This window comes from Erinaceus europaeus, chromosome 12 (genome assembly GCF_950295315.1).
Source record: "Erinaceus europaeus chromosome 12, mEriEur2.1, whole genome shotgun sequence".
Lineage (NCBI taxonomy): Eukaryota > Metazoa > Chordata > Mammalia > Eulipotyphla > Erinaceidae > Erinaceus > Erinaceus europaeus.
This window is the reverse complement of record NC_080173.1, coordinates 31,870,183-31,897,544: the sequence shown is the minus strand read 5'-3', so window position 1 is coordinate 31,897,544 and position 27,362 is coordinate 31,870,183. Positions and strand designations below refer to the sequence as shown.

The window sequence follows — 27,362 nt, the reverse complement described above, 5'->3', positions numbered from 1 at the left end:
TTAAGAAACCTGTAATTTCTGACATATTTCAATAATAATTCCCTTTGTTTGGTTTTTTATTTAACTCATGTCCACCTTGCTAATAAACAAGTTCTGAGCATGCTGAAGGGCTCCCCGGTGTCTTTACTCTAGAAAGAACCAGTCCGTTACCTTTCCCCTGGAGATCACCCCGCCAGAGACGTGACACCCACAGAATATTTCTTTGATGATATCCATGGTGATCCCACATGATTCTGGGGATCAAACCCAGGGCCCCCCTCTCCCATAGCAAGGCAGACACTCTCCCTACTGAGCTGTTCTGCCTCAAATCCTCCTCTCTGTAGGTGGGAACTGCAGCCTGGGAAGAGGGACTTCGCCAAGGTCATGGAAGGCACCAGAAGCCAAAAGGCCCCTGCTCCCGCCTGCTTTTGGTGGCCAGCCCTATAGAAGACCTCATCTCCACAGTCATGCCTCTTCTATCTGGCCTTCTCCTCTGCCTGTGTGTGTGTGTGTGTGTGTTTGAATGACTCATCTCTTTGTAGAATGGCCAGGGTTCCTCCCTACTGGGGACTGGGCAGGTGGGCTAGGAAGTAGCCAAGTACCCTCCATCCTTGTCCATCCATTCCTGGTGAACCCCCCCCCCCCCCCGTGATAGGGGGCTGGCCCAAACTCACCTGCTCAAAAGGGCTTTTGTTCTTGAGGCCCCGGGCCCCCAGGAAGACCCAGCTGTCCCGGAAACCCAGCTGCTTTGCAGAGGAGCTGCCCAGGTCTGAGAAGAGCTTCTTGAGCTGCTCATTCATTCTTCACAGGGAGAGGGGGACACAGACACATTAAGTGGTGGTGGGGGGCAGGCAGGAAAGAGGGCCTGGAGCCTGCTCCCCCACCCCCACCCACCATGGCCCTCTGCAAAAACATTGGAGGTGGCTGGAGGCAGCAAGAGGGCTTGCCTCCATGTGCAAATCTGTCACATATTCCTCTGGAAAGTGTGGGCAATTGCACAGTATCTAGACATGTCACTCTTACCTCGTTTAACATAATTCTAGAGAAATATTCCTAGTTTTCCTTCATGCTTTCTTCTCTCAGGCATACCAACTCTTTCCTTCTTTTCTTTACTCCTTCCTTCCTTCCTCCCTCCCTCCATCCTCTTCCTTCCTTCCTTTCTTCCTTCCTTCCTTCCTTCCTTCCTTCCTTCCTTCTTTTTCTCTTTCTTTTCTTCTTTCACACCAGGGTTATCACTGGGGCTCAGGGCATGCATGACTCTACTGCTCACAGCAGCCAATTATTTTTCTTTGTCTCTTTCTGATAGAGGATGAGAGACAGAGAATGAAAGAGGGAGATAGATAAAGGGAGACACCACATTTCAGGAAGCTTCTCCCCTGCTGGTGCTCCCAGACTTCAAGAAAGTGGGCTGGGGCTGAAACCCAGGTCCCTGTGCTTGGTGAAGTGTGTGCTCCATGGAATGAGCCCCTAACTGCTCCCCCCAACACCAGTTCCCTTTACAACCTGTCCCTCCTCCACCTCCAGCACCAGAAGAAGGACATTCTCCTATGCCCTCAGCTAGGATTTGTGTTATCTTGTGAGCTGGCCTGATGTCTTTCCCTTGTCTTTACCATGCTATCTCACCCTGCGAGGTCAGATTTTCTATAACCAGGCTCTGACTGGGCAGAGTGAATGTACTTCACTTTCCCCTGTTGTACCTGAGGCTGTGAACACCTCCAGATCAGCTCTGAAGCTCTGGTGGCTCCCCCTGGTGACCTGGAAGGTGATGCATCCCACTTACTTGGTCCCGGGATCATCGTAGGAAGCCACCAGCACCAGTGTGCCCTCTGGGACTTCTTTAAGGAATCTCTCCAGGAGTGAGGGGTCTGGGCAGGAAGGGAGAGTGGCAGGTTAGGGGGGGGGCAGGGGGAAGAATGCTGGTGGTCACTCTTTCTCTGCTGCCACCCTAGTGACCAGTGGGTGTGGGTGGATGGGGGTGCAAATTGCAAGTGAGGCAGCCCCCTGCAGGGCTGGGCTGCCAGACCTGGAATTTCAGCCTGCAACAGCTCTCTGGGTTGTTTCCCAATGCAGCAGGAATGAGAGAAGACCCAGCTCTTGGGGTGCCCTGCCCATTTGTGGAGGGGCCCTGACACTTCATGGCTCCTGGTGGAGGTTCCTATGCAGGAAGGGGCTGAGTAGCCAGTGGGTTACTGATCTGTGTGTGTGTGTGTGTGTGGGGTCCTGGAGAAGGCTCCACCCTCTCCTCCACAGCTTTGCCAGGGTTAGGGTTATCATGTCCTCTGCACGGCCACTTCCTGGGCACAGCCAACCAGCCCTGCATTTCTCCCTGGAGCCTGGCCCCCAGCTGCCAGTGTGTTTCTGACCATCCTCTCCCCTACACACACACACACACTCTCTCTCTCTCTGTCTGTCTCTCTCTCTCCCTCTTACCCAACCCCCTGACCCCTCACTCCTTTTTGAGCTCTCTCTCTGAGCTGTGTGTTCATAAGGGCTTCAAAGTCTTCAAATATTCCAGATACCCTCCCACCCCCCATCCCATGGCTATTCCCTGAAACTGTCTCAAACGCTGCACTTAGACTCTCCAGATCCACAGCTGAGAAAGCCCAGCAGAGAATGGAGAAAGGACTTTCATAGGCAGCAGGATGTCCCCCCACCCCACCACCACATACACACACCTCTTCCAGGCAGTTCCCCATGGAAATAGGAGCCAAGTGCCCCGACATCCCACCACCCCCAGGGCCTCAGTGCCAACAGCCATACCTCCAGAGTACATGTCGAAAAAGCTGTCCCTCAGCATGGCCCCCGTGGTGCCTAAGGGATGAGAGCAGAGCTGTCACTTTCTGCTGCAGGTAACTTTGAAGAAAGTGCCTCCTCCTCCAGCTCAAGGTCAGAAAGCAGAATAACAAGGGATAAAGCCAGATCTTCTAGGGCTGAGGAGGCAGCACAATGGCTATGCAAAAAGACTCTCATGCCTGAAACTCTGAGGTCCCAGGTTCAGTCTTCAGCACCACCATAAGCCAGAGCTGAACAGTGCTGTCACTCTTTATTTCTTTCTTTCTTTTTTTTTTTGGTATATTTATCTTCATATATCTCTCATTAAAGTAAAATAAAGCATACACTTAAAAAATTAAATTCAGGTCTTTTAGAATGTACTCAGGCCCCTAACACCAGCTGGGCTGAGAGAGAAAAGGCACCAGACAAAAAGGTGGAGTCTCCCCAGGACTGGCTGTGCGCCAACCTGCCTGTCTTCCTACCCAGTACAATGGGCTATGAGAGCCAAAGGGGGGAGAGAGAGAGAGAGAGAGAGAGAGAGAGGAAATTGCCAGCGTGTGTGTTAAGTGCTAGCTGTAGAATTGGAATTAAAATAATGACAGGTGTTAGTCTAGAGAGGGAGCCCACAATCTGAGCCTTCATATCTTTAAGGCTAAGAGGTTTGCAGTGGACACAAACCACCCTTTCGGTGGTCCCCGGAGTTCAGTAGCTAGAATTGCTACCTGCAGGCTTTGCGAGATTGTCCCTCAAGGGAAGCAGATATTCAGGTGGGAAGTCGCAGTTTTCAAGCTACGCCACTAGATGGAGGTGTTGCAGAGGCCATGGGGCTCTACTCTTAGCCCTCCCTATAGATCTCTCTTTAGGGAGAGGGTGGGGCTGCAGGCTCACATTACAGCCCCTTCCGTTGCCACTCCCTGGGGCACTTCACCTAGGATCCCGGATCCTGTGGGGTTGGGGGGTGGGGAAATTCTGGGATTAGGGAGAGGAGGTGTTTGAACAGCATGTATGAAATGTGAGCCTCTGTTAGGGGGAAGAACTTTCGGTGCTTATCGGTCTTTTGTTGGTGGAGCTCCTTGCTGGCTCTGACCCCCACAGGAGGTGTTATGCTCTTGCCTGAAGGCCTTTCTAGTCCAGGGAGGCAGTTCAGCTGAATGCTGTGGACACAGAGGCAGCCAGCCCTAGGCTCAGATCTGGATGGTTCTGTTGAGGTCAAGGAGTTGATAGAAAGGAGCCTGGGAACACAGACACTTTGCTGCATTTCCATCACCCACATGGGAAGTAGGAACTTTAGCACAACAGATGCACACTGTGGGAGGAGGTCTGGTAAGGTAACCAATCCTGGGCGATTTCAGCAGGCCAATAGGAAGCTAGCCCAGGTGTGACGTGTATAAGGAGAAGACACACAGAGAGGCCCTTTTTGGGGAATCTTTCCAGGACCTCAGGGACTCTATCCTCTGAGCTTTGTCTTCATTCTAACTTCACTTCTGCACTATATCTACCTTATAACTTAATAAATGAAGACTGGAATCTGCCTATCAATCTTGAATGTTATCTCGCAGATCTTTCAAGAGGCTCTGAGATGAACCTACAGGGATGGAGCTGGGAAGGCCTCCAGTAAATCTGTCCCCCCGCCCCCCCACCCCACCCCTAGCAGTTCCACTGACTAGTATCCTTAGGCAAATGGCTCAGCTTCTCAGAGTCTCCTGTCTTGCCTGGAACTTGGGGCACCCAGGCAGAGCTCCATCCCAGATGCTGAGGAGCAGCCACGAAGGAGCTCGTGTACAGTGCAAACTCATCTGATTCTTCTTGGTGCTGATTTTTGTCTCTAGGCTTGGTGAGGGGCTGGAAGGAGGCACTGGCATGTGGAGGGTGGGTTGGGCAGGTGGGTCGGACATTCTGTAACTCTTGGTGAGACCCCTCTGAACTGGTGAATCCTCCCTCAGGAAGGGAGCACTGTTGGAGTCAGGCCCCTCTACTCAAGAGGGAGAGAGAGGAGCCGGTGGTGATGCACCCAGAGAGCACACATGTTCACATGTTACAAGTGGACAAGGACCCAGGTTCAAGCCCTCGGTCCCCCTTCTCTGTAAGGGGAAAACTTCATCAGGGCGACATCTACATGGGCTGTGTGGGTGTTTGCTGAGTGAAGGGGTGCAGGTATACCCCAGAGGCTCTTCTCATACTATTGTGAGGGGTCCCTGTGGCCTATGTGTCTGGGTTTGAGTTGGGGTGATATTTCTTGGGGTCCTGTCCTCCTGGGATACACTGGGCCAGGTGTATCTCTCAGAGTGGAGCCAGATCTTCTAGGTCTTCTCACGTCACAGTCAGCCAGGCTGTCCTGCTGGGCACTAAGAGATGCCCCCTTCTCCCCTTCTCTTCCTTCTGTGCTTCCCCAAACACTGCAAGTGGCAGGGTGCATGCAAGGAAAGGGAAGCTCACCATTCACCAGGACAATGTTCAGGCCTCTGCCCACGTTATTTTTCACAGGACTCATGAGCCTGAAGGAGAATGACAAAACACCATTTTTGGTCCATAGTAGTGACAGAACATTCTGGAACCCAAGGGGGACCATAGGAGTGATCCAGGCAGACTTTTTCTTGGCCTGCTTGAACTCAAGCAGTCTGCTTAGAGAATATGGGAGATGTCCCCAGGTTTTGGGGGTACCTGGACATAATAAAGGCAGAATCCAGAATTGCAACCACCCTGTGGCCTCCCAGGACTCTCAGTTCAGCTTGACAGCTACAACTTTGTCTTATCATGCCCCTGGGAACATTCACCTCAGGGGGCAGTTGGGACAGAGCCTCCCCCACAGCTTGGACAAGCAAAGCAGCATGTGCTCTAACTGTAGTGCTGTTGTGACTCTGGCTGCCCAGCAGACCCCGCTGGGGTCTTTGCCAAAAAGATTCAGTCAGGAAAGTTCTCACACCAGTGCCACTAGACCTGGCTTCTCTGTCAGCCTTCCTCTCTTTCTCCCTCTCCACCTAAAGAAGCCTATTTTCAGGGCTGGGGAGACAGCATAGTGGTTTAACAGAAGACTTTCATGCCTGAGGCTCTGAGCTCCTAGGTTTGATCCCTAGCACCACTATAAGCCAGAGCTGAGCAGTGCTTTGACTTTCTTAAATAAATAAATAATTTTTAAAATCCATTTCCAAAGAGAGCAGATTCTGATAATGATCAAGGAGGCAGAGCAGAGCAGAAGACTGTGAGGCATCAGTCAATGCCCATGTTCAGTGGGGAAGCAATTACAGAAGCCAGACCTTTCACCTACTGCATCCCACAATGACCTTGTGTCCATACTCCTAGAGTGATAAAGAATAGGAAAGCTATCAGGGGAGGGGATGGGATACAGAGTTCTGGTGGTGGGAATTGTGTGGAGTTGTACCCCTCTTATCCTATGGTTTTGTTAATGTCTTCTTTAAAAAAAAACAACACTGTGAGGCAGGGGGGCCTGCTTTGAAGCTCTGGACCCTGCTGACCCGGAAGCCTATGTGTCTGACCTTCTGAAAATAGGAACCACAAGTACCTTGTTTTATCCAAGCAAGGGTAAAACAAAGAGGGAGGTTCAAATCCAGACTCAAATGCCTATCTCTGTCTCATTTTGTAGGCTGAACTGGCCCCCAGCTCTTTATGGCCAGGCTGGACCATGGGCATTTGATACAGTTGAAACCTGGACCCTGATGTTGAGTTCACCCCATAGGTAGCCTTCTTCACAGGGAACCCAGCAGCTTGGCTGCCTGGCAGGCCTGAGTTTAAATCCTGCTCTATCACGGGTTATGGGGTGGTCCTGTCTGGTCCCAGTTTCCTATGCTGATGGGAAAATTACTGAGAGCATCACCTCTGGAGTGCTAGGGACTGAATGGGGTGGATGTATGAAGCTTGTAGCCAGGAACTGGCGGACACTGAAGAGGTGGGGAGTGTGGCTGTCTGTGACTCACCTATCCCATGTGGCAGGAAGCTGGGAGAAAGTCTCTGAACTTGTGAATGAATGAATGGATTGGTGGGTGGATGAATGAATGCATGGAGGGATGGATGGATTGACTGATGGAAGGATGGAGGGGATGGATAGGTGGGTGAGTGGGTAGAGGTATGTGTGGTGGATGGTTGGATGGGTGAATGGAGGGATGGATGGATGGCAGGATGGTGGGATGGGTGGAAAGATGGAGAGATGGATGGGTGGAGGAATGGGTGGTTTGGTGGGCAGGTGGATGGCTGTATATATGGAGGGAGGGAAAGAAGGACAGAAGAATAAAAGCATGAGTGCCCCCCTCTGGTACTTACACCTTGTCTTCAAAGCAGATGGAGGGGCCCACAACATTGGCTGCCCCACTGGAGATCTTAAAGGCAAAGCTGTTATCTGTGCAGGGCTTCCTGTTGCCACACTTGCTCTTTATGGCATCTGGGGAGCAGACAAGTCAGCTATGGTGGCAGCAACTGGGAATGGACTTGGGGGTGGGGGGGGGCAGGCTGAGAAGGGGTATCCTAGGACCCAGCTTAGGTAATTCCTCTTTGAGAAACCTCAACCCGTTTCTCCCAGCGCCTCCAGTAGCTTCCCATCAAAGAGCATGCAAACCCTAGGCTGTATCTTTTAGCTCAGAATTATGTCCACAGTCTCTGCCTAGCATAGCCCTGGCCCCACACAGTCCCTGTGACCCCCCTGGAGCAGAGTAGGGGACAGAAGCCACACTTGAGAGTCTTATTCTTGGGCCACTACAAACTTTCAGTTCTTGGAGGGCCCATGGACACCCTCCCAAAGCCATTACAGGACAGGGGAACCCCTGGGTCCCCAGGCCAAGTCCTCAGGCCCCTAGAACATCAATTCACTCATCGGTAGAATGAGGGAACAGGTGCCCTCAGGGGGTTCTTGTGAGGAATAAAAGAGTTCAGATCAATGTCCAAGAGCATGTTGGTGACTTTCCTCTTTCTAATGGGAGTGGGCATTCTGCATGCATGATTTCACCACTCTGGGACACTTTTCTCATTCAGATAGACAGAAACAAGGGCAATATTGCAGCACTGGAGCTTCCTCCAGAACCATAGAACCTCTCATGTGGGGCTGGGGTTTGAACCTGGGTCTTGGATGTGGTGGTACAGGTACCCTACTTGGTGAGATATCTCTCCAGACAGATTATTTTTCTTATCATTTGATTATTCCTCACTGAATTGTTGGACACCTGCTGAGTGCTGGACCTTGGGGACAGGACAGGGGTTCAGGACCCAGGACTCAGACCCGTGTCTGCTCTGATCCTTGCTCCTTTGAGACCTGTGCCTCTCCTTGGGACTAGAAGCCCAACAGTGAATAGCCTGACAGAGACACACAGGGATCTCTCAAACAGCTACTGAGTGACTGAGCCCTCACTGGGCCATGCCAGTCAGAAGGCATTCATTTGGGGTGATGTGTGTTTTAGCACCACCTGCTTGCTCAGAGGCCTCATGAGGGAGTGGCAGGCAAACATGTGATAAAAGGGCAAGGACCTGCCAGGCAGGAGCAGGCAGCCCCCCTCCTCCAACAACCATAGATAAGCACCACAATCAGGTGACATAGGCTTGAGCCCAGACACCATATGAGAGGTGCTATGGCAACAGAGGAAGCTTGGTGTGGTGGTGTCTCATTGTCTCTCTGTCTCTGTGAGCTGGGCACCAACCCTCAGGCATCTTGCTAGGGCTCTAGCAGTGAATATCGGCAGTGAATATCAGCCATGCTGGGCACTCTGGGAGCTACTCTGGCTGTCTCCCTTCTGAGCCCCACCCCAAGGGCTCAGCACACCTGCCCACCTGGGGGGGTATAGTCAAGCACTGGCTGAGCCTGTCACCAGCATGGGCCCTAACCCCCTAGCTCTCACTTGGACAGGATCCCAGCCCAGGGATGCAGGGGATTTTGGGGAGAGCTCTCTTTTATGAATCCCACTCCTCCCCTGAGCCCTGGCTGAGACCAGAGCTTCCCTCCAGTGTTAGAGGGACTACTCCCCTTGGGGGCCACCTGGTGTTTTTTCTTGGCATCTAATCAACTGCAGCTCAGTCTACTAACCCCTTGTCAACTGGCTGGCTTAAAACAGGCTTTCCTGAAATTGATTTTCTGACCATCCAGCCCTCGCAGGCCAGGCTCCGACAGAAGGAGAGCATGGCCAGAGTCTCAGCCTCCTGGGGGGAAGGGGTTTGCTTTTTGGACTCTGGCTTGGGGGTGGATACAGACAGTGGCTTTCCCCACAAGCTGCCTAGTCTCTCTGGGAACCCCTAGCTCAGGTGTGGGGCTGAGCCCTGGAGGGGATTAGTGACCTGGTCTACTGTGCAGTTTGCCCCAAATCTCACTTTGATGCTGACTGTGGAAGGTGGGAGCTCTTTGGGGGCTAGGTAGCCACCTCTTCCTTGATGCCCACAGCCCTTTCCCTGCCAGTCTTGGCATTTCAGCTACATGTGCATCAACAGACAATATGCATCTCCCGTTCTGTCAGTCTCTGGGGACCCCCTACTTGGGATCAGAAGCCAGGCCTGGGGACACTTCAGTGAAGACTGCAAGTACAGCCCTCATCCTAGGGTTTGGGTGAAAGGTCAAGGAGGGGGTGCAGGACCAGTGCTGTGATAAGAATGATAGAAGTGTGTGTGAGGGTTTAATCCAGGCTGCAGGGTGTAGAGACTGGCGAAGGGAGATAAGCAAGCAGTCCCTATGAGACTCAATGCCCCTCTCACAGGACCCAGGGACAGCAGCTGACATTGCCTGATGGATGGAGCTTGGAGCAGACACCCCCCACCCCCGCAAACCCATCTGTGTGTGGAAACTGGTTTTCTGCAGGGAAGGGTATAGGGACCATGGGACTTTTTATCCAATGGCAAACAGTGAGCTAGGGGATGTATACTCACGGAGCTCTTTGGTGGTGGCAGGAGCTGTGGGAGAGAAAGCAGAGCCTGGTTGAAAACCTCAGCTTTCCCCAGCTAGGTGGAAGTTCAGGGCTGGAAACTAGGGGAAGGGGACCTGGCCTTGGCATTGGCCTGGCTAAGTAGAGCCCCTTCCCTTATGGTTAAATGAGCTAAAAGTCCCACCCAACATGTCTGCAACCTTCCTTTACTTGCTGCCTCTCCTCATCTCTCTTTCTCTCACACACACTGACTCAATCCCACACACAAACATGCTCAAACACAGACACAGGTGCACACAGGGACATATGTGCACATGCTCACATGCAGATCCATGTGCAGAGATATATGTGCAAACACCCACAGAGAGACACATGCACACACTCACATAGTACACAGAGACACATATGCACACAGCCATACACACAAACACAGAGACACCCATGTACATATCTACATGCAGATACATATGCAAAAACAAATGTGCAAACATCCACATGTAGATATATGCAAACAGAAACACACACATGCACATGCCCATATGCACATGCCCTGGCCCCCACATTCGTGCATCATACAACCCTCCTGCTCAGAGAGAGTGGCTGTGGGGAGACTCACTGCAGACTGGGCCCTGGCTGTCCCCACCTGGCCCTTCTGTTGGTCTCTGGGTATGCCTGTACTTGGTAACAGGGGCCAGGCCTGGGGATACTGCCATGAGGATCAGCACAGCCTCCATCCTAGGGTATGGGTGAGAGGTCAGAGGATGGATGATGAGATGCCCTGAAGGACACAGGCTAATGGTGTGCATGTGCATGGTTGGAAGGGTCGGGGAAGGCCTCTTGGGGGAGGTGACATTTGAGCAGTGACTGAAAACTGAGAAGGTGTGAAGCACACAGAGAAATGTGTGAAGGGCTCTTAGGCAGAGGAAACAGTCCCCCTATGCATCTTCCATCTCTCTCCCTCTCCAACTTTCTTTCTTTTTCTTCTTGGGGGTCACATTTCCCAAATGGTCCTGGGTAGCACATGTTTAGGCCAAGGTCCAACCTTCTTGTCCCCATGGGCTCTGTCTTCTAGACATCCTGGGATTTCCTCTTTGATTCTGACTCCCATGACCCCCAGGATGGGTCCCCAAAGTGATGCCATAACCCACCCATCTGGACGCTACCTCCCCCCAGCCCTCTAACCCTCTCACCCAACCAGCGGGGCAGGCGAATGGTCTGGATGTGAATGTTGCCAGCACTGTGAAGAAACACCCATGTGATCACCAGGGCAGAGATGGGGACCAGGAGGCGGAGCACACCTGCAGAACAGGGAAGTACTGTGGGAGACCTCACAATGACCCGCAGATGAAAGGCCCTGCCCTTCACATGAGCCTGGGTTACCTCCTGGTGAGGCCACACTTGGACCAATGGTGTGATGGTACTATGTGGGATTGATTCCCAAAGTGGGTCCATGGGAGGGAGAGACAGAAGTACAGGGCAGGGGCTGGCAGGGGGCTTCCCTGGGAGAGTGTGTAGAAGTGACCTCAGGTCTCCACTGGGAGCACCTGCTATGGGGAAGCTTCAAGCTGCGGAGGGGTGCTGCCGTGCCTCTGCTTTCCTTTCTGTCTCATTTCTTTCTTTCTTTCTTTCTTTCTTTTTTTTTAAATTTCTTTATTGGGGAATTAATGTTTTATATTCAACAGTAAATACAATAGTTTGTGCATAACTTTCTATGTTTTCTATATAACAGTACAATCCCCACTAGGTCCTCTGTCATCCTTCTTTTGTATCATTGTCTTTCTCCATCTCTATCTCCCACCTTCTGTTGAGAGGAAAGAAAAGAAATAATAGCTGCTGAGGGGCCGAGTGGTGGTGCATCTGATTGAGCACACATGTGCAAAGACCCAGGTTTATGCCTCACCTGCAGGGGGAAACTTCACACATGGTGAAGCAGGTATCTGTCTTTCTCTCTCTCCTTCCCCATCACTTTCTCTCTCATTTTCTACTCCAAAATTAGTAAAATATTAAAATAAAGAGCTGCTGGGAGTCATGAAGGCACTGAACTCCAGCAATAACCTTGGTGGCAAGGAAAAAGGAGGAGAAAACAGAGAGGAAGAAGGATAAGAAAAAGATAAATGCAGGGTGAGGAGGTAGTTTACCTACAAGGTGTGCACCTTACATTGTGTAAAGCCCAAGTCTGAGCCCCTGGACAACATGAAAACACCATGCATGGAACAAAGGGAGCTTCAAGGATGGTAAAGTGGTACTGTCTCTCCTCTCATTCTATTTCCCTCTCTTGTTCTCTGGAGGCCACTACTGCCTTCACCGTAAGTTCCCAAATCTCCTTCTTCAAAAGTAACCCTTCTCCCCAGCCCTGAATTCAACCATGGCTTCATACTGGTGCCTAGTTACATGGGGGGGGGGGGTGAGTGGAGAATCCTGCTTCTCTCATGGGTCCTTTGGGTTGGGGTTCCCATCCATGGGGGTTACTTATCTTCTAGGGTTCTACTTATCTTCTGGCTCTGGAGACCTGGGATTGCTCTGAGGTATCAGCTCTATTGCAGTAGTGCTCACTGTGTGCCAGGTACTGTGTAAACAGCACTATAGGCCTGCCTTTGTCCATCTTTCTATTCCTCTTACATGTTGGATGCTGCTGAATTTCCAGGTGAAAAAGGGAAGGTGCTCAGAGAGGTGATTAGTTGGATGGGGTGTGACGGGGGTGGGGGGATTAAACTCAGGGGACTAAATAAACTCGAAACTCAGGCTTTGAGCAGGGCCTACCTGACACTCTCATCCTGCCCAGGTGAAGAGTGGTGTGGGGTCCGTGTTAACCTGTGGAGAGAGGAAAGTGACTTGGAAACCTGCTTTGGGAGTTTAAAAGTGAACAAGACTGAAAGGCCTGGACTGATACATCAAAGATCATGAGTTTGGTTCCTCACCATCTGCCAAGGAAACAAGGGAGCAGTTTTTGTCCTTCTTCCCTGCCTCCTTCTCTTTCACTCTTGCTTTTGAATTTTTGTGTTCAGGGAACCATAAAGTATAAGGTATCAAGAAATCTACTATCTCTAGGAAGCTGACTACTATCTATTTGAGGACAGATTTTTTTTCACTCATCTACCCATTTGTCCATCCATCCATCCATCCATCCATCCATCCATCCATCCATCCATCCATCCATCTATCCATCCATCCATTTATCCATCGACAGCTGAAGAAACATCTGAGATCTCCCCGCTCTGGGAAACTGTTAAGTCAGTGGCTACAGAGGTCTCAACTCAGCAAAATAAATAACCAAACAGTGTTGCTGTGTAGAGGCCATGCACTCAGGCCAGCACTCCCTTTGTCATGCTGCACGTTGCTGGATGAAGGGTCCAGAGATCAGCTATTGAGCCTGGTCTTCATGCCTACCGAAACCTCTCTAGCATAGGAAGAACCCTTTATAAGTGCCAGCTCTTGTGTTGTTCCACAAACAGATGATGCCTACTCTGTCCAATAAGAGATCATTGTTTTTTTTTAATTTTTTAAAATTCTTTTTTAAAATTTATTTTCCCTTTTGTTGCCCTTGTTGTTCTTTTATTGTTGTTAGTTATTATTGTTGTTGTTATTGGTGTCATTGTTAGATAGGACAGAGAGAAATGGAAAGAGGAGGGGAAGACTGAGAGGGGGAAAGAAAGACAGACACCTGCAGACCTACTTCACCACTTGTGACATAACTCCCCTGCAGGTGGGGAGCCGGGGGCTTGAACCAGGATCCTTACACCAGTCCTTGCGCTTCGTGCCACGTGTGCTTAACCCACTGTACTACCGCCAGACTCCCAAGAGATCATTGCTTGATGCCATCTTCATTTCTTAGAGAACTCCATGTCACATTTTATCTTTGATGGCAGAATTCTGTATCTCTTTGTGTGTTTATATCCCACCTATAATAATGGTTATAGCTGAGACCAGACTTTGAGAAGGGGAAGCCTAGCACTTAGAGACATCTAATGCTTTCTCCAGCATGACATATACATCTCCAGAGCATTGCTTATCTCTGGTTTATGATGGTTCTGGGGATTGAGCCTGGGACCTTTGGTACCTCTGCCATGAAAATCTTTTTGCATAACCATTATGTTATCTCCCCAGCCCTCCAGTTCACTCTTAATCATCTTACTAATAAATCTCTCTTTGAATTGCTTCACAGCAGTAACTATTTCCACTCCATGCAGCCACCCATCCATCTAAGAACCCTTCCTTCTATCCCTCCAGCCAGCCAAGAGAGATTGAGCTGGCCTATGGGTGGGGGATGTCCAGTCCAAGGGCCACGTAAAGTTAAGTCTTGCCTTGCTAAAGCAACCACGGGTGGGACACACGATTCAATGAATCACATATGAAGTCTGCACTGAGATATGCAGATGCATCATTGCCTTTAATTCCCACCCTCACCCCACCCCCATTTTTTGTGGGGGAAAGGCAAGCTGAATCTCACCATATTCAAGTTCAGGGTTATTTCTCTTGCAAGAGACAGAGCTAGATTTGGGGTACAAGTCTCTGGCTGCACAGGTCCCACAGAATCCCACTAGCAATGCTGTTTTCCTCTCTCCTGAAGTCTAAGATAGCAGCAGGGGCCTCTGTGACCCTGTCTCTTCCCTGTGCCCCCCCTAGAACTGGCCTTTACCAGCAATTTGGCAGCTCTGAAAACTCCACTTAGTTCTCTGCAGACTTAGCAGAGGGGAGGGCAGGGCTGGGGGACTGTTCTGGGTCTTAGGCTCTCTGTAACTAGCCAGAGGGTCTCTAACTGCAATGGCTCCCCCACTCCCCACTGTTTTTCCTGCCTCCTCCCCAGCCCAGAATCTTCTTTATCGTAAGAATCTATCTCAACAGACAGGGTCTGCAAGTCCCAACTGCCAAAAGCCTGGATTTGAGCCTAGAGAGCTGGCCTGGACTCCTGGCTCTAACTCACGCTGGGTCAGTCCTGGACATTTAAACAACAATAGCTCAGTGTGCAATCAATCAATCTACTGCTTCTTGAGGGAATTCCAGAAATCTCTCCATACCCCTGCTCTGCCCTTTAGTGCCTACCAGGGATCAAGTTGAAGTGTTAGTGGGGTTACATACACACACACACACACACACACACACACACACACACACACACACACACACACACACACACATATATATGATATAGACAGAGAGAAATATAGGGGAATGGTGAGAGAGAGAGAGAGAGAGAAAGAGAGAGAGAGAGAGACCACAGCACTGTTTTATAGAGAGAGACTGCAACACTGTTTTGCTGCTCATGACTCTTTCCCCATACAGGTGGGAGACTAGGGGCTTGAACCTGGGTCCTTGAACATTATAATGTGTGTACTCAAGCAGTTGTGTCACCACCTGGCTTCCTCACAGAGATTTTGTTAGACCTTTCACTTCCTGGAATGCAAAAAGCCAAGATTTTTTTTGCCTCTTAAACCCAAACTCATGAGATGGTGAAAGGATGGGTCTTGACCTTGGAATTCAGACAAACTGACACACCTTCAGGTGAGGGGGGAGAACGGGGGAGGGGCAGGAGAGATGGAGATAGCCAATATTCAAAGAGACAGAGAGACAGGTTGAGAACAGAGATAAAGAACAAAACCTCAGGGCTTGTCAATACCCAGATTTAGAGAGTGAAAGTGCCACTCTGAGAGAGAGATAAGAGATTAACAGAGACAGTGTGTAGGGTATATACTTGAGTGAAGTGATGGCTAGCCTCTTGTCATGTCAGTCTGGCTTAAGGGTTGTGGGGAGGGACAGGTAGCAAGGAGTCTCCTGGCTGAGGTCTCTCTCGATCATTTCCTGAATGCCCACTCCACACCTATAGGCTTTCTGGGCGATTGAGTCCCCATGGTTGATCCTACCTCTGGGATGCTGGGGAGGGGAGCAGGCACCTGGGGGCAGGCCAGCAGGATAGACAGAGAACTCCAGCAGCCAGATCAGACATAGTTTCCTCTAGGAACCTGATTCTGGGGGTGGGGTGAGGTGGGGTGAGGTGGGGTGGGAGCTTATGGTTAGTTACCTGTCATTCGGGCTGTGAGAACATCCATGGAGCAAGGTGCTATGGCACTGTTCTCACATATGACCCTATTCAGATCTGGCAGCCCCAGGGGAAGCTGGGTAAGGGGGAAGTAGGGACATTGGAGGACCTCCCTGGCTCTCCCTGGAGGATGTCCCTGCTACTCCCTAACCAGCCTTGGCTTCTGCTCTCACTCTGTCCCATCTTAGACTTCTTCTGATTTCTGGCTGCCACATGCAGGAACAACAAGAATATTCTTCTCTTCCATAGAGGGCTCAGTCTCCTGTCCTTTCTGTAAATGCTGAGCATGGAAGAGGTGATGAGTAAATTGACTTTCTCATTCCCAGCCCCTACCCCTTCTACCCCTGCAAATATGGCACATTATCCGGTGTGTTGATAAGAGACTGAGGGTGTTTTTATGACCTCCCCCAACACCTCACCACCAAACACTCTTCACAGCCAATGATTGGTGCACACACACAGCACAGGCTTGACTCAACAGACACTTGTCCTGGGAGGGCAGGATTCAACCACCAGACAGAGAAGGAAGTTGAAGTCCAGAAAGGGCACTTGTCTGAGGTCACACAGCCAGCTATGGGCTGCATTCCTGAAAGTACCCTCAGGCAAGCTATGCCCTAGGTTTGGGGCTCATAGGTGTGGAAGAGCTATGTTGTTCCTATTAATAGTCCCTCTGGGTAGACATTGTTGCCCTAGAATGCTCCTACCCACCCTTCAAATGTCAGTATTAAAATCCCTTCCTCTGGAACATGACCGCAGAGAAGGACCTAGTGGGGGTTGAATTGTTATGTGGAAAACTGAGAAATACACATATACAAACTACTATATTTTACTGCTGACTATAAACCACTAATCCCCCAATAAAGAAATAAATATCTGCGGGGGCAGATAGCATAATGGTTTTGTAAAGAGAGTCTCACACCTGAAGCTCCAAAATCTCAGGTTCAGTCTCTGGCACCACCATAAGCCAGAGCTGATAAGTGCTCTGGTAGGAAAAAACAAAAACAAAAACAAACAAACAAAAAACTCCACTTCCTCTGGAATGTACCAAATGAAGCTTGAACTCCTACTTGTGGTCCCTTTAGGGCAAGAACAGGGGAGGTTTATCTGTCTTAGCACCCTACCTTGTTTAATAAGGCTGGTCAGTGGGAACGCTGTGATTTCTTCATTGTTGGTTCAGGAGGGAGGGGGTTACCAAAGTGGGTTCAACTAGGGTGTCCTCCACCCCAGCCTCCCAGGGTGGGCCCATGGGAACCCAAAAGAGAGCTCTGTTCTTGATTATGCTGAGTAGATGCATGCAGCTCTAGTGCTGCTGGGACCCCTTTCTCCTCATCCTGTGACAGATGAGGCCCACTAGAAGGTACAAGTTTAAGGCTGAGTTAGAAGCCCTAGACGGGGTGTCAAGCTTGTGATGTCAGGAAAAGGACAGATAGACTGGGATGGGACAGACCCAAGTTGGCCACTATTCCCTGTGTGTTTGGGCCATACTTCTCTGGGACTCACTTTCTCTCTCTCTCTTCTCTCTCTCCTCTCTTCTCTCTTCTCTCTCTCCTCTCTTCTCTCTCTCCTTTCTTCTCTCTTCTCTCTCTCTTCTCTCTCTCTCTCTCTTTCTCTCTCTGTGATACTCTACCTGTTCACCAGAGGGGTAGGGGCAGGACCTGCTTGTCTGGAAGTGTTGGTTAGCCTTCCTGGTTGGCAGACCCCACTCATCCTGATGCCTCCCTGCCAGAACTTCTACTCAGATGTCTGCTTTCTCCCTGAAACACAAACACACTCACAGCAGCTCACTGTCTGTTTGCTCCTGACATTTCTGATTTGCCCTATGAGGACAGGGGCATCTGCTTCTTCCTAATTCCCAGAACCCTGTGGACACTGAAGTGTTGGACTCAACCCCAATCCTCCCTGAGACAAGATGGAAGGAGGAAGGCTGACTCCCTCACCAGACTGGGCCAGGAGATTCCTCGATGGAGGAATAAGTGAGTGCTTCCCTTGCCTGAATCTGGCCTGGAGACCTGGCAGCTCTCTAGATCAAGGCCCTTGAGGCATTTCCTCTGCCTTGGAAATCTGTGCATGGTCTCTGACATGAAGCTGACGTGCCAAAGTCATCATCTGTTGGTTCCCTGAATGAATCGTGGGCACCTCCTCAGGCTCTGGTATAAGCAGCCCACAGTTAGAAGGAGCCAGATGGGCTGAAGGTATGGATCAACCTGCCAATGCCCATGTCCAGCGGAGAAGCAATTATAGAAGCCAGAACTCCCACATTCTCCACTCCCCAAAATAATATTGGTCCATGCTCCCAGAGAGGGAGAAATGAGAGGGGGGAGATAGCCAGAGATCTTAACTCCAACTCCATCAGGACCCAAAGGGAGAAGAGGAAAAAGGGAGGGACATCTGGATGTAGTATTAGGTGTAGGTGTGACTTAGAAAGGAAGAGAAGATGGGACCATGGGGAAAAAAAAGTGGGCAAAGATATACAAATATAGAAAGATAGTTGTAGAAATGATAATGAACCCGTATGTGTAACCTTAGAAAAACTGCTGTAGCTTACAATGGAGGGAATGGGGATACAGAACTCAAGTGGTAGGAACGGTATGAAGTTGTACCCCTATTATCTTGTAATTTTATAAATAAATATTAAATCACTAATAAAATTATACAAACAAACAAAAATGATGGAGCTAATTGGAAAGACAGAACTCAGGAACCATTTCTGAGCTCCTTATAGGGATTCAGGCTCAGCTAGCATTCCTATGGCATCAGCCCCACCACACAGGCATAATGGCAACTGAGCTCTGTGGATACACATTTGCTTCTTCCCTGCTGAGGGCATTGGCCACAGAGCCCTCCCTGCTATCTATTAATAGGAAGGTGTGACTTGAGGCCAGATGTGGAGCTCCTAATAGAAGCCCCCTCCCCTTCATTTTTTAAGAGGATGAGAGACAGAGCACACAGAGAGAAGGAGCACCACCACAGTGCCATTTCACTCATGAAGCTCCCCCTTTCTCCTCTGCAGGTGTTCTCATGTGGGTGCTGGACACTTGGACCTTGGCCCATGCATATGGTAAAGCATGCACTCTACCAGGTAAGCTATCTCTCAGCCCCTCTATATTTTAATTATTATTTTTAAAAAATATTTTATTTATTTATTATTGGATAGAGACAGAGAGAAACTGAGAAGGGGTGGGAGACAGGGGAGAGATAGACAGACACCTGCAGCCCTGCTTCACCACTTGTGAAGCTTTCCTCTCTACAGGTGGGGACCAGAGACTTGAACCTGGATCCTTGCACACTGTAATGTGAATGCTTAACCAGGTGTGCCACCGCCTGGCCCCTATATTTTTGTTTTTAACCACACCACAGGTTTCTGGTGGTGATGGAGACTAAACCTTGGACCTTAGAGATCCAGGCATAATTTTTTTTACATAATAATTTGCTGTTTCCACGTCTCTTCCTTGTATACTTTCTTTGACAACTTTTTAACTCAGTCATTGTAGTAGGAGAGCAGCCATAGACAGCATGTAAACATATTCAGCCTGGATAGAGGGTGCTCTAGTTTGACCATCCCTCTCTGGGTGTGACCCAAAGGGACATGAAGCAGCCTTGGCTGAGCTTTAATCTCCTGTGTGTGGAGGAGGGAGGCTTCTGTGAGGTAGGAGAGTTCTGAAGATTCTGTCCCTCCTCCCCTCTACATTAAATGCTCAGTGGGGCTCAGATGTGTGCCCTCCTCCTCTTAGGAGCCTTGAGGGGGTTTTTCCTCAGTGCATGTGACTAAACTAGCTTCTGGAGGCATCTGCTCCTAGGAGGCCACCAGTAAGTGCAGAATTAGTCATATTTAGATGGGTTTTGAAGAGGCCTTATCTAGGCTGATGGTCCTTTAGTGTAGTGTTCCCGGGAAGAATAAGGGCTTGGGAGCCCCATCTGGGGCCTGCCTTGGAACTGTGGTCACCATCCTCAGCCTCAGTTTCCCTTCTGAATGTGGTCCTGGCAATCACTAATTATGCAAAGACTAAAGGCAAGGATGAAACCAAGGCACAGGGCATGGAGGAAGAGGGCCATAAAGATGCTCCCCCCTCCTAGAGAGGTATAAATCCCTCCAGGAAGAGAAAAAAATGAGCTCTGAACAGGAGTGTGTCCCTCCAGACCAGGCAGAGCAGGGGGAGAAGAGAGACCACCTAGCATGCAGCCCAGCCCCCAATACCGATATCCCAATGGCTGAGGTGATCTGGGGCTGCTGGTCATCTCTGAACACATTCACCTCCAAATGAACCCCAAATGGTGACCTCAGGGTGAAGCCAGGGGAATGGGAAGACAGTAGGAGCTAAGTCTTAGCCATGGAGGTAGAGGATCCTAATAATCATTATTAAGCACAAGCTTTATGTATGATTTAAGTGTGATTGTTAAGTGTGATTCTTAGCATAGTAACCAGTGAATAAGCAGTAAATTTTCAGCTTTGTTTGTCCTTTCATTAATCTTTTCAGCAATCTCCTGAGGCAGGTGTGTGTGTGTGTGTGTGTGTGTGTGTGTGTTTATGCTTTACTAAAGAGGAAATGGGGGCTTAAAGAGATTAAGCTCAAGGTTGTCCAAGTAGAATGACATGCAATATCACCACACATCAGAGTAGAAGCTGTAAGGAATCTGATGAAGGAGGGGTGGCTGGAGTTAGGGTGTGGTTATAGCTCTGACTTCTGTCAGCTACCTAGCACCCATGGTCGGTCCCTTCTTCCCAAGACCATTCTGATTTCCCTTTGGGGATCCTGCCACGCAGCTGGGGAGAGCTGGTCCCTTCTCTGCTCTGGGCATCCTGGTTACATGGCCCATATCCCATCACAGAGATGCGAGGTGAGGGCTCCCCTAGAACTCCTGTTGGCCTTCTCAGAAAGGAGTAACTTCCCTTCTGCTGAGCTTGCAAAGCTGGGAGGGCTGAGAGCAGAATCGCTGAGGTTATCCTGGCCACCCTGTGGCGTCATACCCCTGAGAATGAAGCAATGTGGGAGAAAGGATCCTGGAGACTGAGACAGAGACAGAGAGCTCGTAAGTCCAGCCTCACATGAAGTCAGATCCCCCCCCCAGAATTTTCTATTATGTAGGTCAGTTCTGGCCATTTATTTATTTATTTGTTTTAAAAAACTTATTTATCAGTACAACATAGGAAGAGAGAAAGAGGGGACCAGGGCATCATTATGGCACATGTGATGTTGGGGATGGAACTTAAGCTCTCACACCTGCAAGTTTAGTGCTCTGCCCACTGTAAAACCTCCTGGATGCTATAGGCCCTTTAATTGTGGGGGCCTCTAGAGGGTTTTTGTTTGTTTGTCTTTGTTACTTGCACCTAGGAGAATGCTCTTAACACACATTCCCCCCCCCCCCATTTTTCACCATAGTTGCATTGGTGAGAAAGACTCAGATTCAGTTTCCTTCTCAGGGGCCAGGTGGTATCACACCCCAGAGAGCACACACATTGCCATGCACAAGGACTTGGGTTCAAGCCCCTGGTTCCTGCAGTTGGGGGAAGCTTCATAAAGTGAAGCAGTGCTGCATCTCCCCCCTCAATTTCTCTTTGTCCTATCAAATAATTTTTTTTAAGTATAAACTGATTTCCAGGATCAGTGGATTCATTGTGTAGGCACAGAACTCTAGCTATAACCTTGGTGGCAATTAAAAAAATAAAAAATATCAAAGATCATGGTAAAAAAATTCTTCCACACCTCTTTTCTCCTGAGGTCTGGCTATCTCTGCTCCTGCAGGCACCTAGAGATCACCTCCTAGCATTCCTCAGTTTTTAAAAGCAGCCTCCTGATGGCTTTCCTACCAGAAGCCACATTGTCCCACTCATTTCCACCAGCAGAATTTCTTCTGAGAACCAAGCATGTCTGTAGAAAGATCCTTGGCCTCTCCCCCCCTGCCCTGCCAGCTGCCTCTGCTCAGACTGGTTGCCCCACCAGAGTGATCTTCTTTCTGAATTCTATACTTGATAGAATGTTGCCTTCCTTTGTGAGACTTTCCTTTGAGGTGTGTGTGTATGTATGTGTGTGTGTGTGTGTGTATAATGGCAGGTGGGCTATGGAAGAAGGGCAAACGCTAGAAGAAGAATGGCAGGTGTGAGACAGTTCAGGGCAAGGACACTGGATCTGGGTGTGTAGGTGCAAAGACTACCTCTCACAGCCTTGTCTCCTGGGTCAAGTCATCTCTCCTCCCCAGTCCCCAGAAATCCATCCACACACCAGTGATGATGAGAACAGCCATGCAGAGGTACAGAGCTGTTCTAATGAAGTGATCAAGTCCAAGCTCAGCATGTGACACCACTCCAGACAGAGCCAGCCCTCCCTCTGAGCCCCCTTCATGGTGCCATTACTTGCACTGAGCACATAGAACACACATCTGCAGCCTCACTGTGCCCCTGCCCTACTTGCCATCATTCATATGTTAATAGTTCATCTCATCGACTGTGAGTAGCTGAAATAGTGTTGTATTATTTCTAGCACCACAGCACCGCTCCACTGCTTATAAAATTTCCCCCATGCAAGTGCTCCCAGGCGGTGGCTGGGGGATTTGAACCTAAGTCCTCTTTCATGGTAAACATTCACACTTTACAGTGTAAGACCTCCCTGTCCTGATCCCAAGTCCAGTGCCCAGTGGCTTGTGCGTGCTCAGTTCTGACAACAACACTGTCTGTGCTCTCTACCCCCTGGCCTCCTGGAAGGATGATTTATAAAGATAACTTTATAAAATCTATATCAGTTAATCCCCTTCTTTTCCTTGGAGGCTTAGACAGATGAGGCAGTTGTCCTGGGTGAGAAGGCAGAGCTGGGGCCCAAACTCCAAGGCTGGACCCCTCCCCATGACTGTTGCATGTCTTTCTCCCTGGCCATGGTTCTTGGGGGCAAACTTCAGGCTCTCCATCTCTGTTGCCCAAGGTTAGGCTGGTCTCACCCAAGGAGCAGCTGCTCTGTTCAGCTAGGTGTTGGCAACCCCTGGCTTCTAGCCTTCCCCACCTTAGGGTGTGCCTGGGGTTTTCAGCAAACCCCACCCCCCACCCCCCAGATTTCTATTGGGTCATGTGGAGTTGATTTCAGAAAAGTGACCCTAAACTCCAGGGAAGCTGGCTCCTGCCATGTGACACCAGTGCCTGGCCTGGCATCACACATGCAGCCACCAGCCTGTGTGTGTATATATTTGGAGGGAGAGGGGGGGCTGGCAGGTGGTCTAGAGCGGAAAAGCAGATGGAAAATCTGGGGCAAATGCCATTAGGGAAAGCCAGACTCCTCCAAGCACTGTGCTTAGCCTGGCCTCTGGGCCAGAACTACCCCACCCCTTCTCTCCATTTCCCTCCTCACTCCTCCCAGTCAGAGCCTCAGTGCTCTCATTGCCCTGCTAAGCACTCCTTGGCAGATTTAATTGCAGGGGAATTTCTCTCAACTTCCAGGCTCTCCTCTCTGGCACACATCAAAACTGTTTTTGAAATGACTAGCTGGGGGCCTGGGTTCAGTGCACATGTTACCGTGCACAAGGACTTCAGTTTGAGCCCTCAGCCACCACCAGGAAGCACCTTCCTGGAGAAAACTTCACAAGAGTGAAAGATGGCTCTAAGTGTCCATTTACCTGCCCCCTTTGTCTCCTCCTCCCCTGTCAATTTCTCTCTACCTTATCAGATAAAGGTAGTAAATAAATACTAAAAAGATTATCTGACCAACCTTTTAAAATTCTTATTTATTGTTTGATAGGACAGAGATAAATTGAGAGGAAAGGGGGATAGAGAGGGAGAGAGACAGAGAAACATCTGTAGTCCTACTTCACCGCTCATTAAGCTTTCCCCCTATGGGCGGGGACCAGAGGCTTAAAACCAGGTCCATGTGCATGGTAATGATCAAGTTTTTTTTGTTTTGTTTTGTTTTAACTTTCTATTCAGTAGCTAAAGCAATATCTTAAAAACAAATTCCTGCCCTGTTAATCACTATGCTTGGCTTACCTACCTACCATTCAGGAAGTGCTTGGAGAATGGCCACTGGATGAATCATCAAGAGGGGACACTCCTGTACCCAGGCCACTTTCTTCCAGTCACAGATTTAGAATCAACTGTGTTCAAGTTGTAGCCTGTGTTCAAGTTGTAGTGGTGAACAGAGCAGCTGCAGATATACAGCCCCAATGAAATTGCTTAGTCTTTCTGTGCCTTGGTTTCCCTTCTGCCGAATAGCAGTGCTCCTCCAACCAGAGACTGGAAACTAAATGAACTCTTATAAAGAGGGCACTAAGCTCTGAGTGGGGCTTGGACTTGCTGCCACTTCATGCGTTTTTTGTCGTTATTAGTGCACATACCCAGACAGATAGAACTAGAGGGCTTGGCAGGGCACATGTCCAGATTCTGCCTCCCACTTTTACAGAGGAGAAAACTGAGACATAGAGAAAGCTAGGAACCAGTATCGTAGGACACAGTGAATCCATTTCTCTAGACTTTGCACCTTCACTGTCACTTTTCAGACCATTCATCTGTAGATAAAACGTGCTAAGATCAAAGAACACTGTTTTCCACCTTTCATCCCTTTCTCAGGTACTTGTGTGAGTGGGTCACACTTGGTACTCAGAGTATACTTTTTTTGGTTGTATGGCTAAATGAATAGATGAATGTGTAAATGAATAAAAGCCAAAGGCCCCTTGTGGTTAAGGAAGAAAGCCTGCAATATGGGTTCAAGATCCCTCATGCCTCCTTCCTGTGCCTAGGTTAGGTATATATAACCAGTCAACCACTGCAGACATTACTGAAGGCTCAGAATTTGGTCCAGGGCCCACCTCATCCGATCAATGGATCACTCTTGGTCTGTGAGGTGATCCTTTGTTTGCCTTGCTTGGTCTGATCTTAGGAGATCACTTTGATTATGTAGTTCCCTTTACCCTTTCCTTTTACCCTCCTCTCTTGGCTTTTTCTCCCCTTAATCCTCACCTCATTCTGTTTTTCTGTTGGTCAGTAATATAAACCCAGAGGCAGAGCCTGCTCCCTTTAGATAGAAACATACCTGTGGGTTCAGGCCTCCACTTCCCCAATTTCTTCCTTTTGTGGAGAAGGTGCTCTGGTCGAGCTGCTGCACAGAGTTTACCAATCACCACTGTGGGCAGCCACTTAGGGACCCACCTCCTGACTTTCTCCAGGCCTGGAGCCTGCCGGGAGGGCCTTTTGGATGCTGCAGGGAGAGGCTCCTAGCACCTCCGCTGGGCAGTTTCTCTGGCACTACCTACACTGCCCTCTTTTATGAACCCTGCCATAAAGCCTCCCAGCATTGTTAAACAATGCCACCAGGAAGAAGGAAGTTCATTTGAATGTTCAGTTGGGAGGAAGTCAGTCTAAGGACTTGCCTGGCCAGAGAGCCACCTGGAACCTTGGCTGACTGTCTTTTCCCCCACTCAGATCTCTCCTGGTTTGGGGGCCTGGCCTGGCCAATTAGGAGTCTCTGCCTACAAAAAAATACAAATGAAAAACTCAGCACCTTTCCAAATGACTGTTCCCATGCCAACAAACTCTGCAGCCCTGGGGGTGGAGCAGGTGGCCATCTCTGCCACCTTCTTTCTCTGTCACATTTAGAGAGAGAGGCTAGAGCACTGCCTTGGCTTTTAAGGTGGCAGAGATTGAGCCATGTATGTAAGTCCTGCACTCTACCCATTGAGCCATTTCCCCAGCTGTCTGTTTGATTCCCCCCCTACCCCATCACCTTTTTGGTTAGAAACAGAAATTGAGAGACTAAGTGGGGAGAAAAAGAGAGACATCTACAGCAGTGTTTTGCTTCTCATGAACTCCCCCCCCACTCACCTGTAAGTGAGGTCTGGGGGTTTAAATTTGGGGTTTTCCTACTATAATGTGTGCATTCAATCAGGTGCACCACTATCCAGTTCCTGTCTGCTTGACTGCTTGACTTTCCTTCTGTCTATCCATCATTCAATCTTTCTTTCTGCTTGTTTGTTTGTTTATTTAAGAGGAGGATAGAGAGAGAACCAGAGCATTACTCTGGCATATGAGATGCTGGTGCTCCAACTCAGGACTCCATGACTTATAAGTCCAGTGCCTCGTCCTCTGCACCATCTCCTGTGCAGATGGTACTCACTGCAGCCTGAAATGAAGCTTGTGGAGTCATTGCTGATTTGTCATGTTGGTTGGAGCAGAGAAGCCAGGAGGCTGCCTGCCACTCAGTGCAGCAGGCCCAGCTCTTAGCAGTCTCTCAGTGTAAGGCTGCTGGGCAGGTAGCTCACCACATAGGTTCCGAGTCTTGCCACACATGTGGCACAGATTCCAGCTTAACCAGATGTGCTACCACCTGGGTGGCCCCTGTGTCTATCTTTCTATGAAAAAGCCTTCCCAGGGCTAAGAGATTCCAGTGATAACTAAACACATACCTAAATACATACAAATTCACAGTGTCGCAGGTTGCATCCCTTTTGGGGAGTTCATGAAGATAATCTGTTTCCTTCCCCTCTCCAGCTTCATATTTCATGTCTCATGCCTGCTATCTTCCACCTCAGAGCTGGCAATACTTCATCTTTATGACCTTGCTTCTATTATCACATCTTTCTCTTCTGCTTTTATTTATATTGAGCACTACTCTGGCATCCCTTGTATTGGGGATCAAACCTGGGGCCTCACACACGCAGCCCTGAGTTCCACCACTGAGCCATTTCCCCAACTACCCTGCCTCACTGAGGCCCCTGTGATTACCTAGCACCCTCATGTGGAATGCAGGATAATCATTTTATTTTAAAATAAGCTGATAAGCAAACTTTCATCTCATCTGCAACCCAAACTTTTCTTTGCTATGTTACCCAATGTGATTATAATAATGGAAGTGAGAAACTTTTAAAAAATGTTAATGTTTATTTATTTATTATTTATTGGATAGAGATAGAGAAATCAAGAAGGAAGGGGGAGAGAGAAGGAGAAGAAGAAGAAGAAGAAGAAGAAGAAGAAGAAGAAGAAGAAGAAGAAGGAGAAGGAGAAGAAGAAGAAGAAAAGAAGAAGAAGAAGGAGGAGAAGAAGAAGAAGAGAGAGACTTGCAACACTGCTTTACCACATGTAAAACTTTCTCCTTTCAGGTGGTGGCCAGGGCTTGAACCTGGGTCCTTAGGCATTATAGCATGTATGCTTAACAAGGTGAGCCATTGTCCAGCCTTTCTCCACGTTTTTTAAGGAAGATAGATAGGAAGAAAGAGTGAGAGAGTGAAAGGGATCACAGCATCAAAACTTCCTTCAGTGTGGTGGAGGCTAAATTTAAACTTGGTTTGCACACATAGGAAAGCATCACACTATAAAGTGAGCTATTTTGTCATCCCCAAAGGTTATTTATTATTGACTTATTTATATTGCCAATAGGGGCTCCCAGAGGCCATTTCCCCCTTCACTTCCTTCTTCCCTCCCTCTGTCCCTCCTTTCCTTCTTTCCTTCCTTTCTTCTCTTCTTTCTCTCTATTTTATTGAATAGGACAGAGAAATTGAGAGAGGAAGGGGAAATAGAGAGGGACAGAGAAAGACAGAAACCTGTAGACCTACTTCACTTCTTCACTGCTTGCGAAGCTTCCCCACTGCATGTGGGGAGTAGGAGCTCAAACCCAGGTTCTTGCACATAGTAGTATGTGTACTTAACTGGGTGCACCACCACCTGGCCCCTATTTTTACCAGAACATTGCACAGTTCTGGCTTATGGTAGTGCTGAGGATTGAGTCTGGAACTTTAGATCCTTAGGCATGAAAGACTTTTGT

General features: G+C 49.2%; 1 protein-coding gene across 2 annotated transcripts in view; it reads right to left on the bottom strand.

Moving 5' to 3' along the window:
- Positions 1-24,900, bottom strand: part of FAM3D (FAM3 metabolism regulating signaling molecule D) — a 37,603-nt gene extending 12,703 nt beyond the window's left edge. The window contains exons 1-9 of one of the 2 annotated variants that reach the window (XM_007537471.2): positions 24,639-24,900; positions 12,360-12,410; positions 10,790-10,897; positions 9,604-9,627; positions 7,027-7,144; positions 5,188-5,246; positions 2,740-2,790; positions 1,760-1,844; positions 654-780 (exon numbers count right to left, since the gene is read on the bottom strand). In XM_007537471.2, the coding sequence (XP_007537533.1) occupies positions 654-780; positions 1,760-1,844; positions 2,740-2,790; positions 5,188-5,246; positions 7,027-7,144; positions 9,604-9,627; positions 10,790-10,897; positions 12,360-12,372 (585 nt within the window). In that variant the 5' untranslated portion in view covers positions 12,373-12,410; positions 24,639-24,900. The remainder of the gene's footprint in view (positions 1-653; positions 781-1,759; positions 1,845-2,739; positions 2,791-5,187; positions 5,247-7,026; positions 7,145-9,603; positions 9,628-10,789; positions 10,898-12,359; positions 12,411-24,638) is intronic. The other variant, XM_060202419.1, reaches the window with a different exon arrangement.
- Positions 24,901-27,362: the final 2,462 nt, after the last annotated feature.